We start from the raw sequence: 14,903 nt of genomic DNA, 5'->3' as shown, positions 1-14,903 counted from the left end.
AGGTTGTTTTTAAATGTGCTTCATAAATAAACTTTGACTTGACAAACAAGCTCTGCAGCATCCATGATAGTGATCCTGGTTTGAATCAGGAGTCTTGAAGGTTCTGTCTACCTTATATGCCAAAACGTCAAGCTTCACTCTGTTGTTTTAGTTTATTTTTAGCTGTTAGCGGGCAGTAGGCGGGGGACCATTCACAAACACACCTAACGGCAAGTATGAGTGCCCAATATCCCCACCGTTCATGTTTTTTGGGAATGTAGGAGGAAACCGGAGTACCCAAAAAAAAAACCCATGAAGGCCTGGGTAGAACGTGCAAATTTCACACAGGAGGGCGGGAATCAAACACGCAACGTCTTAACTGTGAGGCGTACTTACTAACCATTCTTTTACCGTGCCGCCCCACAGCATATTAATAAGCAAACGAGGCTGCTTTTCACTCACTGATCTGCGACACCTTCACCGTGACAGGGCTGGATGTTTTCTCTGCTGCCATGTGCCACCGCCCTCCTCCTCCAGAGCTCTTTCCTCCTTTCTCGATGAAGGCCCGGATGCGGCAGGCATAAGCTCCTCCATCTTCCGTGCTCACCTGCCTCACCGCTAGCTTGTATACGTTGACCCCCGACCTCTCAATGCTCGCCTCCCCATGATTTCCTTGCGCTGAGCTGGTTGACATATTTGAGATCACCACCCCGCTACGCTCCATAGTGATGATATCCCGGCCGTTGGCCAGCCAGGACACTTCCAGGGACAGGGAGGGCAGGTTGTCGGCAGTGACGGAGCAAAGCAGTGACAGTTTGTCACCAGGAGTGAGGTGTAGATTCATGGAGGGTGGAGAGGAAGATGAAGAAGTCTTCACACTGAGGGACTGACCTTGAAAGGAAAAGAGCAGATGGCAGATATTAGAAAGAAAAAAAAAAAACCTGACCTTGCAGCTTTCATGCAGACTGTTAACACTTGTAGAAGCTCTAAATTTAAGGGCTGAGTAATATCCAGTCGATGTGCCTATATACAAACCCTAAAAATACGTTTTGGTTCTAAGAATCAAGAGCAACAAAAACTCAAAATGAAAATTTGCCATTCCCTCAAAATGCTAATTTAAAAACCAAAAGAACCATCAAAGGCAAGGAAAAAACCAAACAAACAAAAAAAAAAAACCAGAGAGCTTTAACCACTTCAAATAAGTCCCAACAAATCTCAGGCAAGCTGAATATTAATTTGATAAAGTGATTCTTAAATTGAAACATGCAGTAAAAACACTTCTAAATTCTTTTAATCACATTGCTAAGTTCAGAAAATATGATGGCTTATTTAGAATATGACCCTCTTGAAATTTTAAAGGTAAGGCCAAGACCAAAATTTTCTTTACAACAAAGATTCTACGCAGTTCACCTTCTTTTGGAGTTCAAGCATGTGACATTTGAAAGCTGAGCCTTGATTGGTAATTTACCTGAGTCCTGAGCAATTATGATGTAAATAACAGTGGTACTGGTAACAAGTGGTAAAAAGGCCTATATTAACCAGAAAAAAACATGTTTAGACTCATTGGGTTGCATGAGACATATTATTATAAAGACAATTTTAGGGATGCCTTAAATAACATCTCCAGTCATGCAACATATCATTCGAACAATATGCATCACATAATGAACTTAATATTGTTGGGTCATTCAACACAATCATGACCTGTTTAAGACAAAAATTGGTAGCCGGAAATTGCACGAGCTCTCCATGCTTACGTCAGACGTTTCTTCCCTCATTTCCACAAGGAAGCACGTCAGATCATTTAGCGCTCTGTAGTGAATAGGACTGTGGTCGTTTGTTTTAAAGATGCTCTGCATTTTGGCGACCAGTTCAGGGTGCTGTTCGCCTCGCACACAAGCGAATTGGGATATAGGCTCTAGCCTTCTTATTACGCTAACAAGGCCAACTGGTACGCAATATGGCTGGACATTTAATTCTTAATATAATCACAATATTCAATAGAAAGCAAATCACATTTCTGTTCCATTGTATCAGTACTTCAAAATCACACCTGCAGACCTGTAGTCTACATTAGTTTTCCAATGCTAACGACCAACAGGCACAATAGCATAATTGAAAATGCTGGTCTCTCTTTATTCACACAAAGAGGTTGAAATAGATAAGAATCCAACAATTACAACCTGTCTTCAAACGGGCGGTGAATGTCACATAAGGATATGGCAATCAATTATATAATTTTTTTTAAATGGCCGCTTATTTTCCAACATCATATAAGAACGTTAAACTACTTTTTCGAAAGCCAGTGAACTTAATTAAAAACTGCTTCAAACCTACAACTTGCACATAGTCTCCAACAGCAACCAAGAGCGTTGCCTACTGGGAAAAGTCTCTGTATGGCGTCTGGAGCAGGACGAAATGAGACAAAGCCCACTCTGTTTGACTTTTCTCATCTTCTTTGCTCAAGTTGTTCAGTCAACAAGAAACACCACGGACCCCAGGCCTTTGTGGTGTGCGAATACGTGCATGTGTGTACCTATGTGCGTAGTTGTACTCGAGATTCATTATAAATCAGTCGGAGTGTTTTCCAACACTTAAGGTAACGCAGAAAGATATAAGATATGGAGGCTATGGCAACAACAATGAAAGAGTGTGTGTAGGGGCCTCACTAAAACATAATAATACTCCAGCAGCGTGAGCCGCCAGACTCCTAGGACACAGCGCAAAGGATGCCATTCCAATGCAGACAACCACACAGCGAAGGGTCACATATCCCATGGCAGCATGGGAGGGGGGGCTCCCCCTTTTGTTCCACCAACTCAACTATTATCTACATTACTTGTACTTATTAGCATCGCAGATGCACTTGTTCCAGTTAACTTTATCCGTTAATTAACCAATCATGTGGGAGGAAGGCGGAGTACCGACAGAAAATCCAAGGAAGCTCGGGAGAACATGCAAACTCCACATCTCCACACACCAAGCAAAGTCTAGAGACTTGAACTTGGGGTGCAACAATTAACGAACGACAATTCAAAAGTCAATTAATAAATATCATTAGTTGAATTGTTGATATATACATTCATGATATAAAAATTCTACATTTCAGCCTCCCATAACTAAATATTCAATTTTTGTTATCCTCACTGAAAGTGAACTGTGTTTAATCAAAATAAAACATTTGCTTTTGCTGAAACAATGATCAACATTTTTGCTTATTTTCTGAAATATGTCGTTTCATGAAAGTATGCAAATTAAAATATGCTTTTTAAAAAAAACATCAAATTCATTAGGTAATTGACAATAACAGCAGCTTGATCAATCATTAAAATCGATTAATTTGATTACAAATTTGAACCCACTGTGATTCAGTGACAACCTCTGCGAACCATGCAGGCACACTCTTCGCTTACTTCATAGGTACTTTTTTTTCGTTAACGTCAAGCAAGTCTGGGTGACCTTTTAATGATTAAAAAAATGGTTTCTTGTTTGTTGATTCCCTCCGAAATCAAATAATAAACACAATTGCATTCAGTAGAATCTGTGGGTTGATAAAATAAATCAAGCATAGGAGTACAACTAGAGATGATCTCAATATTTGATTAATCTATCGATTGACAAATTACGTAAAACAGAAAACAGTACTTTATGTCAAATTGAAAATCCTGAAAACACACAAACCTAGATTCATTATGATCCAGTTATTGGTTTGGTCGGTAATGTCGGAAAATAGGCAACGGATCCGCGTTTTCCAAAACAATTCCAATATTATATTTTCATACAATTCGGTCAGCTTTCAAGGGGACGACAGAATCAGAAAATATTTACAGTTAAGAAGCTGGCATTTTAACCATTTCAACCAATATAAATAAAAAGGCATGAATGATTAATCGATCACTGATGAATTTGATCATCGATACACTATCGATTAACTGTTGGACCTCTGATCAAGTGGAATTAACATAGTACTTGGTGACACTTCTCAAGGAGTAAACCTGGAGCCAAACCTTTTTGGTTTGTGGAAGGCATTTTCTCACAGGTATGGAAAATATTTCTGGTTTATGTTATCTTTGAGTAATTAAGCAAAACAATAGCTTGCCCAATAGCTTGCGTGTACACGACAACATGAACCATTTAATGAGATTTTTACCCTGTTGGCTCAATCACTCTACTTTGGTCAAAGAACATGTCAAATAAAATGTAATAGTTTTTGCCACCCACAAGTACGTGTGATGGGTCAATGCACTGGTTTTTGCAGCTGGGTTCTAAAAGCAACATTTCTGTAGCAAACGGCTGCGTGGACACAGCACCATAAGTTTGAAGCCCAGGCTCAGTCTCACCACCTACTTCTGTATTTTCAAGTCAGTGCGGCCGAGGCTTTCTCAGAAGACTAAATTAGACGCTGAGCTACTGTTATAAACTGGTTTCTATTCTTATTTGTAGTTTCTCCGCTGCGTATTTTTAAGAAGAAAGCTTCTTACCTGTTGGAGTTACAGCAACAGCTCCCATTTCCTTTGCGCTCCCGACAATTTGAATCCAATTCCCTCCGTTTTCATGAGTCCACTCTGTTCCATTGCATTCATAAATCCCTTCATCAGACGTGGTCACTCTAGAAATGACTAATTCAAACAGTCCATTCTTCCCGGGCGCCAAACGGATGGCCCCATCAGCGTAACGGCGTGCATATTTGGCCCCTGTGACCACATCGCCTTGAGGGCCAAAAGTCAAAATCTCCTCCGATGTTCCTCCCTTCTTCAGAGACCAGGTGACGGACAGGTAGGTGGGCTGGGTAAGTTCTCGAGTGACGTTGCAAGAGAGTGTGACGTCACTACCCTCAGGGACAACAGAGGGCACGGTCTGAGGGGTCACCTTCAGCGTGTTGGGGATGACTGGCACAGAAAAAGAAATGAGAGAAGAAATGTTCTTTAGCGGAATATACCCAAAGTGAATAGAACGGGTTTCTTGAAATGGTTTCCGGGTTGTGTAGATGCACTTAAGAAGTAAATAATCAACTTTTTGAGAGCATTTAAAAAATGAATCTATACCGCCAGCGAGCGTGCCGGAACGCTCCTCTGAAGATAGCCCTCACAAAATAAACACTTATAAACGAGGGTGCACATGTTTTTTTTTTTTCACAAGTTACTCACATTAGTACCAGAACGTAGTGTTTGGTACTCAGCCTTTGTTTCGTTAAAAAGTCTCCCTCAATGTCACTGTTCGTGTCGCTCCCACATAAAGCACACTATCTGAGTGCATGCAGCGTCATGGTGTTATTCAAACTAGTGTCCTCAAAAACTCAGTTGTGGTTTGTGCTGTTCATTTGGGACTCACTTTCATTAGTGTAAGGAAGTCAGAGGTAAATTCTACATCACTGTAACCTGACAACATAAACAATCTCGTTCACGCCATCACTAGAATAATACTCAGTCTCGACAGCTAGTCCAAGCCGCTTCAGTAAACAAACAAATATCGTCAGCATGAGAAGACATGGAATGTGCATGCTTAGCTTTATGAAAGGCTGGAAAGAAAACTATACCCGTTGATTTAATGTACTGTGTTGTGTCTCCGCTGTGCTGTGTCGTGCATGTTAATGAATGAGACTGATTCCACATCTGCGTATCCGCTGAGCTGCGCTGCGTCATGGCTGTGTCGTTGCACCGCGGTCCAGCAACTTTAGTCAAAACCTCCCCCGATGTTCCTCCCTTCTTCAGAGACAGTAAGATCTGCTCTGCTGTTGTGCGCCATGGTCAATTCCACCAAAAGCACCAAACGGGAAAAAGAAACCCGATCTATATCCGAAGTTACCAAAAAAAAAGAGCACTGCACATGGGCAGGCTTATCTTTTACTTTGCGGCTTGATTGAATGAACCCAAAAGCAATTGGCACAGAGATGGAAAACCATTCTCATCAAGACAAAAACAAATATTTTCATCCTGTTAAGTGTCATTATTCCGTTATTCACACATACACACACACACACATATATATATATATATATATATATATATATATATATATATATATATATATATAGAGAGAGAGAGAGAGAGAGAGAGAAAGAGAGAGAGAGAGCGAGCGAGAGAGAGAGAGCACTTCACTCTCCTCCGTTACGCCTTTAAGCACTTCATGATGATGAACATCATGAGAGGTGGTCTACTTTTTTTTTTTTGTTCTCTATGGGAAACCTAATTTCCTTGCTAAAATCCAGAAAGTACTAACGGCTCCCTTTTGCAATAAAAGTCTTCTAGCATTCAACCAGAAATAATTAGCATGTGTCTTTACTCATTGTTGTGAGCTCTTGGATCTTCTTGACTCCTTTTTGCGATGAGATGAAATGATTAATAAAAGGTCGAACACAAATCAAAAGGAAGATGGGATCGGCCTTTGTCTGAGATGCTCCCTGTGCCCTACTTTCAATTTCAGGGAGAGCCGAACTCACTAAGGACATTTGTCAATAAACGTGCTGTGTGTTTTTGGTCAAATTGCTTAGCTGTCAATTCAGAGCAAAGACGTATCCATCCATCTATTCATCTTCTATTGCTAGGGAATTGGTCAGTCACGGGACATAGAGTAATAGCAAACATATTCAGGTAAAGCTAAACGTTTGTAATGATTCGTGGAGCACAGCGTGATGTCTGACAAGTTAGAGCAAGAAGCGAGAGATCACTTGAATGAAACACACCCAGGGGAGTGTTGCTAAAGTCGAATGGCATCCTGACCTTCTTTTATTGAGGTTTAGTCAAAATATCAAACCCTTATCAAACCCTACAAGTTATTTAAAACAAGGCTATACATTTCGGTCATTTTTTTTTAAAGGTAATTACTCAATTTGACAGATTTTTAACTCCCCTTTTTAGGAGTAATTGTCATTTGGAAGGAAATGTATTAAACTTAAAAAAAAAAATCCAGCAATATTTGGGGAAAGAAGTGAATGTATTGTGAGAAGCACGTTACAATATGTATACCACCTTCACCTCTTGGGGAAAATAACCATTATAGTCACACACCTTACTACTACTGTGCAATACACCTGAGCTGTAATTATGACTGCAAAGCGATAACAGAGCTTGTTTGTTTTTTGTTTTGTTTTTTTACTGACAATGCAATGAAGCTAATACAGTACCAAGATTAACTAGATGACTTCATTGTAGTAGAGTGTTTATTTAATATTAAGGTATATTAAGTTCTGCAAGAGGAGAACAATTGTAAAATACACACTATATACTACTGATGATACCAACTTTATTATATTATAATCCTGGTAAAGGCTCAAAATAATACAGCATATTTTTGTTGAATCTCAGACTGTGGAGACTTGGAATAGCGCTCAGTAGAACTGCAATGAACAAATATTTTAATTATCGATTATAATGTTGTTTTGTTGATTCATTGATGACTCGGATAAAACATGTTTAATGTCCATTTCTTATAAATTAAAAAAAAAATACATATTTTTTTTGTCACAGTGCTAAAAACATATTAATGTTCAGTTATGGGTTTGGTCTGTATTTTAGTCTACTCTAAACAATGGTCAACAGACCATTGTTTAGACTATATACAGCACAATGATATACAATGACTATACAGTGATCAACAGATCATTGTTTTTCAATAAAACAGGAAATGTTTTGTTTTTATTCAAAACATAGACAACGCTATCATGAAGGACAACCAAAATTAAAGCATATTTACGGTTGAGAAGCTGAAATTCTGCAAATTTGGTGACATATCAATTATCAATTGAATATATTGATTCATTTGATGATCAATTTGTTGTCTACCATCTCAAATCTACAGAATGGTGAATATAAAAGATCTACTTGGACATGACCTACAATCAATACGATTTGATTTAAAATGAAAACTCTTTGGGAGAGAAAGAAAAATAACAAAGCCCACGTCAGGAGAGGCTTGCAAGAACTTCAAAATGTAATTTGGGCATAATCAAGGAAAATTTAAAATGGTGGTTTACTGATTAATTCTGAACACAGACAATTCCCAGCAATCACAGGGTGTGCACACTTGTGCAGCCCCATTATTTCAGTTTAATATTTTATTTTAATTATTTATTTTGTTTGACTTCTCCTCTCCAAAAACACGTTTTGTTCAATTGATGGGCACAGGCTATATACTGTATATAACACTAAACGAAGTTTCAGAAATATATTCTGGTGTCATTTATATCTCATCACAAAAACCTAGAAATTTGACCGGGCCTATTTGTTCTGTGTGTACTGATCTCCATCGGGGTTTCATTGTCAAGAATTATGATCAGAAGTTAGTGAAGCCACGATTGCAGTCCAGGGCAACTTGTGGTCAGGGTGGCTGTGATGTGAGTGTTGATGACAGATAGCTAAGGCAGAAAAAATAAATAAATAAAATCCACGTTTTGCACTATCAATTAAAATGAGCCTGAACCGAGTATTCAAACCCGTAGCGACCTCCACTTCACTTGTTTCTTACATAACCAAACACCCTCATCGGGGACGGGGAGATAGATTGCCGCCTGTGTGTGTGTGTGTGTGTGTGTGTGTGTGTGTGTGTGAGTGTGTGTTGTGCACGAGTCTCGACTGGTATACACCCTGCAGCGTCAAATCCGACTCATCATCTCGGCTAACAACCAAGCGCCTCCCTCACACACAAACAACATGAATATTCTTCGTCGCGCGCACGATCCACATAGCAGTTCTGCCAAGTTAATTCAGGTCTAAATTTAACAAGGTGCCAGGGGAACTGAGCTAGGGAGCAGCTGAACATGATTGTGCATTATGGAGCTAAATAATCCATTCTCAGGCATCATCGCTTTTTGTGTCAAATATGTTTTGGAAAGGCCAAACATGCATTCTTTTCTTTCTGTAGGATTGGAAATCAGGATTGCAGTAGCAATAATGCAGCTCGCCGAATATTGAGGTTATTTACTTACTGGGTAACCGCCGGGCAGAAACCCAATTAATATCAAAGAAAAATGCTGAATACACGAGTTTTGGAATCTTTTGTCGTAAAATAGGCCAAATTATGCAGGACTAGAAATGCATGAGTGACGCATGAATCCAAGAAAAAAAATGCACCGTGAGCAAGTTGTTTAAGAATTATTACACTAATTTTGTATGTATCCAAGCAAAAGAAAGATCATTTCCTAAACAATGCTTGAAGCACAAGAAGGGACTCGAAATTAACTCTTCAAAATTAACCGCAACTTTCATTTTTTTCACTCCTTTAGGAAAAGGGAGACCCGCAGTCCTGCATGTTTTGGTGAGCAAATTTACAAAATACAGTAAAACTATGAATAGTCCCACACCATGCGTATGATTTACTGCATTTCAGTGGTTGTTTAATGGGCGAGTATGTGAAGACAAATATTCATTGTAGTCATATACTTTCTGTCAAATACATTTTAAGTGTGTTCCTTACACACTTACCTAAGTTTTGAGATCAGGGGCCAGTAAAAACTGTTTAAAAGACAGATTGGGAAGAAAAAAAGGAAGGAAGGATGGAAAGGAAAATTGCGATGGAAAGTCAACTTGCAACTTTGGTATTTAAGCCAGAAACTTGAGGTCAAATCAGTATTTTGCAGGCCACATAAAATGATGTGGAAAGGAGTACATTTATGTTTATCATTTTTATGTAGATTATGTTTATGTAGCTCATATTTATGTGCAGTATACAAATAGAGCTTCTTTTTTCCCCCTCAATCACAAAAGATTTCCACTGTTAAGGGGTTATTTGGCTGAAATTTTATCTGATGGAATTTACAAAGATCTTCTCCCGATCTCCTATCCCAAGAGCTCACACTTAACATGTGTGAAGCACATCGACACAAAAGTCCAAATCCAAGCCAGTGACTTTGCAAAACAACCCTTTGTGGCTGCTCGTGTGGTCGGGTTTAAACATGTCCAATAGAGCATTGCTAAGGCATAGCACTGGCTGTTAAATGAGCCCTAGTTAGATAAACTCACTTTAAAAAGTAAAACGAGAGAGGCTGGTCAAATGCTTAACTCATGCATGCACGCACACACACACACACACACACGCACACACACACACACACACACACACACACACACACACACACACACACACACACGCACGCACCAATGAGTTGGACCTGAGCCTCATAATTGCCACTGTAGACAGAGTCGGTGCTTGGCGTTTGGCACCAGTAGAAGCCGGCGTCTTGTGACTTGGCCTCCGCAATCTTCAGTTCCACCACGTTGTCCTGGAGACGCAGCACTGAGATGTCACCAGATGCCACGCGCTTGCTCAGCGATGAGTCTGAGTAGCTGGCATCAAAGGTAGAGATGATTTTCAGACGTTGTCCGTTGGGCTCCCTAGACATCATCCATTCGAAGTCCTGGAGGCCAGTGGATGAGAAACTCAGTTCAGGACCCCCAAAAAAAAAGGTAACCTGAATTCAGTAGAAAGTACCAACCTGCTCACGAGGCCCCATGTAGTCACTGACATCACATCTGATGGAGACTGGCTGACTCTCCACACGAATCAAGGGGCCGGGCGATACCGTTACCACCCGAGCCAAGCACCCACCTTGAGTAGAAAGGAAAGCACAATCACTAGTAACAAAAAACAAACAAAAGAAACAAAAAAACTTGCCTAGGTTAAAATAATTGTCGCTTTCAAAATCAATGGGTGAGAGTTTAAATAGGAGGTTCACTATGAGTCAAAGAAAGACATAATATCATAATATTCTGCATAGGACAAAGAAATGAGTACACACACCACAAGAGAGGACCGGAATAAAATAGAAGGATGATGAATGGATGTATTTAAACGATGCAAGTATTCACATTTTGGCAGAAATTGAATAACCAAGAGGAGGTATTGCAATGACACATTTCAGCCAGTGGAAGGCGTCTGTCTGTCTGTCTGTCCATCTATCTATCTATCCAGGGCTTAAGTAAGGTGGACAAAATGAGAGGTAACATTGGAAGTTTTATGTTTCATAAAAAGTCAAACTGAATTTCCTCAAACACAAGTTTGAAACCAAAATGGCAAATATTCGTCATTTTGTGGTTGATTTTAAGAATTGTGTGCATCTGTATGGGCCTACTCAAATGCTAGATAGATGTGCGTAAGACACTACATGTGGAACTGGCATTGCAGGCTCCCCAACAAAAAACATATATAAATAGATAAATAAATAATCTAGGTAGGGCCGCCACAATTGAATAATTGTAAAAGTAATTATTTGATTGAACATTTGCGTAATAGAGCGCCCAGGAACACCCCCCCCCCAAAAAAAAAACAGACATGCTTTATTTTATTTTTTCTAACACAATTTGAAATAGGTAGATACAATTACTCGTTTAATATCTTGTATGCATCTGAATTTTTTTTAACACCGACCATATTTGCCGATGCTTAATGGTTAGCAATTGCTAGCAACATTAGTATACTACCGATTGCCATTTAAACACACACTATCATTTAAGTCACACCTAAATAATGTTCTATTTAGATAACAAACGTAATAGTATCATTAAAGTCACTTACAAATGATGTTTAACAATATTAGTAAAGTTAAGAGTGGAGGTGCCTGTTAGCAACTACTTCTTAGTGTTTTTCTTCTGCTGCTGCTCCTCCTTTTTAACAAGCAGACGTTTGTGCTTGACTGCCCTCTCTAGTTTGAAAATCAAAACCAAGCCACAATGTATTGTTTACTGTACAGGGACAAGTTATATTTTTGGCTAATACAGCCCTAGTGTTTTTTAAGAATTTCACAAAATCACTCCCCTTCCTTTCGGAAGCTCCACGTGCTAATATTGCCTTTAATGAAAGCTTGCAAGCTACTAAATCATTAGGTGTTTTTAAGCACACAAACGCTATCAGTCATTCGGGCACGTTGGGCCAATCGCCTTAAACCCCAAATAGTTACAGGAAACAGAGATGGAAGCAACAGAAACTATCTCTGCCCTTTGCCTCACCCTGAGGCAAAAAGGAACGACTACTATGTAACTGAACAAATCAAAAGTGAAATATTGCGCCACTTGCTCTGCCCTAATTACGAGCTAATTTGATGAGATATGACATATACAGACTCTTCAAAACCTGATGAAGGGTGCTGTTGCTAAATGGAATACATTCTCAAAATGAGAGGCGAGACAGCACTTGAGGATGTATGTGCTTTGTGATAAGGGTGCGACCTAATCACATTTTTACCAAACTCTAATGAGCACATCCTTGGAGGTCCTAACAAAACATACATACAAAACAACAGAAGGTGTATGCAAACAAACATGGACTCAGATGCACACTGGTCTCCAGCTTACACCACACCACACACCCATCACACGCTCAGTTGACAAAGTGGACACGCATCAACATGCAAAGAGGAGTAGGAAGAGGAGAAAACAGAACCGAGTTGCAGCTGAAAAGAATTCATGTGAATGATTGTGTCAGCAGATTATGATCAAGGCCCAGGAAGTAGAACGCGAGAGAATTACATACTGTAGATGTGAGCATTTACAATCTAATTGTTTCTCCTTTTATTAGTGACAAAATTTTGAAAGTGTTGTATAAATGTTGATGGCCCCGGGGAACTAGGACCTTTTCCTACTCTGGGCGACCCCAATGATACGCATTGCTTGAAGCAAGGAGCGGACAGCCTTTTCAAATTTCACGTCAATAATGGTTGAACTGTTTACATGACGTGCGGCGAAATCCGCAAAACAATAACTATTACCCCCCCCCCCCCGGAATACTAATTAAATTTCATTTAAATTCTGTCTTTTGAGTGTCATAAAAGAGTACTGTTTAATTGGCTGACCTTCTCTGCGTCCATGGTCAAGGGAGTGCTTTCCATCAAACGGTAACAAGTGTTTCCTCACAGTTTTCTTTTCTTCCTGTGACTGCGAAAGCTATGAGGATTACCCTTCCTAGCCATAATGAACAAAATGCAACTAAAAGCTGTGTATTTTGAGGGTTGGGGATGGGACGAGATCTTGTACGAAGAGATCTTGCGAGATTAAAACACAACAAGACTTTTTGCCCCTGCACAGACTTTTTTCAAATGGAACAAAGTGGAAAGGAATAATGACAAGCTGAAGTATTTTTAACAGAATTTTTCAAAAATGCAGGAAAAGACTCCCAGAAGTCAGAACCCTATTGGGGTTAAGTTACGGCACTTTAAATGGTGCACAGTAAATTTAGTAGAATACATTTTAATCTAAAAGAACTTTACACTTGGAAGGGAGTAAAGAATTAAAAGGACACTGTGTAAGATTGAGTCGGTTTTTCATTAAAAAGGAATACATTCAATGATTATACATTTCCAAAACTTGCAAATAAATATGTTCTTAACGACCAACAATATATTTTAAATATAATTGTAGGTCTAGTTTTCATTGAATTATACGGCATGGGGGGTAGCTATAACAAACATGGCAACCTCCCTCCGGAGGTTGCCATGTTTGTTATAGCTACGGACAATGGTAAACGGTACACAGTGTCCTTTAAGGATGAATCCAAGTTTTTAGACTTGGACCAAATGTGGTCTTTTAAGTGTAAAATTTGGTCTAGAAATTTAACGAGGGTTTTGTGTGTGTGTGTTCCTGTACAGCTATACTTGTGTGAACCATTTTGAGTTGTTTTTTTTTTAAACCAACATAGTGAAGACATTTTGGAGAAATGAGAATATTTAGGCCGGTCCTCACTTATTCAAACCTCTTTTTGAGGGTCAAGACTTGATTTTAGAGTATAGGTTTGAATTGGGTCCGGGTTGAGGTGAGGTTTAGGCAATCATTTCTGATGGTTAAGGTTAGGAGCTAGGGAAAGCATTACTTCATAGAATGTCCTCACATTTATAGCCGTACAAACATGTCTGTGGGTGTTCCTGTGCGGCTATACTTGTGAGAACCATTATGAGTTTTCTACTGATGGAGTGAAAACATTTTGAAGGATGACATTAAGGCCTTACTTGTTCCGCCCTTATTTTGAGGGTCAAGACTTGCTTTTACAGAATTGAATTGGGTTTAAGGTTGAGGTTAGGGTAAAGGGTTTTGGTAGGCAATCATTTCTGATGTTTATGGTTAGGGGCTAGGAAATGTGTTATGTCAATGTATGTCCTCACAACCATACAAACGTGTGTGTGTGGTTGTGTATGTGCATCTCTATAATAGAAAGGGTAGAACAAGATACATTGTGATTTCACAAGAAATTGCAGTCCCAAAGTATGTGATAAACTCTGACACAAACGACAAAAGACACACTGATATACACAGATACACTGCTGTAGGGCTGCGCAATTAATCGAATTTTAATCGCAATTGAGATATTGGCTGCCGCGATTTATTAAGATGATCCTCGGCAATATTAACATTTAAAAAGCCGGAAAAAAGCTTCGAAGATGCTGAAGTTTCACGGCGCCCTCCCGAGGCTTCAGCTTTCAACTCCATCTTAGAAGCCTTTAGATGGCAAGGTTTCCCACATGTTTGCATAACAAAAGCCTCCACTTTTTAAATCACCCACATATCTTATTTACCAGTGTGAAATGGTGTTGAGTTTCTCACCCAATTCCAAATATATACCGTGCTAGCTGTCAATTCAGACCCAGTTTGAAAAATCCAATCGGCAAAAAATTGAAATAAATTCGGTTTGAAATGACTGAAAAGACATTTTGACAGCGAATTGAATTGTAAATTCGCAGACACCTTGGAAATTATCTTAGAAGAGAGGAAGTTGCTTTGGCTGCAAAATGGTAATCAATTTTACAGTTGTCCTGTATGTTCACATGTTGTGCAAAGTTGTCGGTGTTATAAGCCGATATTTCCATCCATGCACTTGCTATCTTAGAGCTGTTTGCTTGACTCAATAGTTAATGACACTCATGAAACCACCAGCTATTACCTTGTTTCCGCCTGTCTTGAGATTATTTTTACTCCATGTACCAAAAAAATAGGAATTCAAAGAAG

At 39.3% G+C, this 14,903-nt stretch overlaps 1 protein-coding gene across 1 annotated transcript in view; it reads right to left on the bottom strand.

Annotated features, from left to right (window-relative positions):
- Window positions 1-14,903, bottom strand: part of ptgfrnb (prostaglandin F2 receptor inhibitor b) — a 38,312-nt gene that overhangs the window by 21,783 nt on the left and 1,626 nt on the right. Inside the window, exons 2-5 of the mRNA XM_088409231.1 lie at window positions 10,409-10,521; window positions 10,072-10,330; window positions 4,461-4,868; window positions 442-870 (exon numbers count right to left, since the gene is read on the bottom strand). Of these exons, the coding sequence (XP_088265357.1) occupies window positions 442-870; window positions 4,461-4,868; window positions 10,072-10,330; window positions 10,409-10,521 (1,209 nt within the window). The remainder of the gene's footprint in view (window positions 1-441; window positions 871-4,460; window positions 4,869-10,071; window positions 10,331-10,408; window positions 10,522-14,903) is intronic.

This window comes from Hippichthys cyanospilos, chromosome 2, assembly GCF_059441005.1.
Source record: "Hippichthys cyanospilos isolate Australia breed blue-spotted pipefish chromosome 2, RoL_Hcya_1.0, whole genome shotgun sequence".
NCBI lineage: Eukaryota > Metazoa > Chordata > Actinopteri > Syngnathiformes > Syngnathidae > Hippichthys > Hippichthys cyanospilos.
The sequence above is the reverse complement of the archived record's forward strand: the minus strand, read 5'-3'. Positions and strand labels throughout refer to the sequence as shown.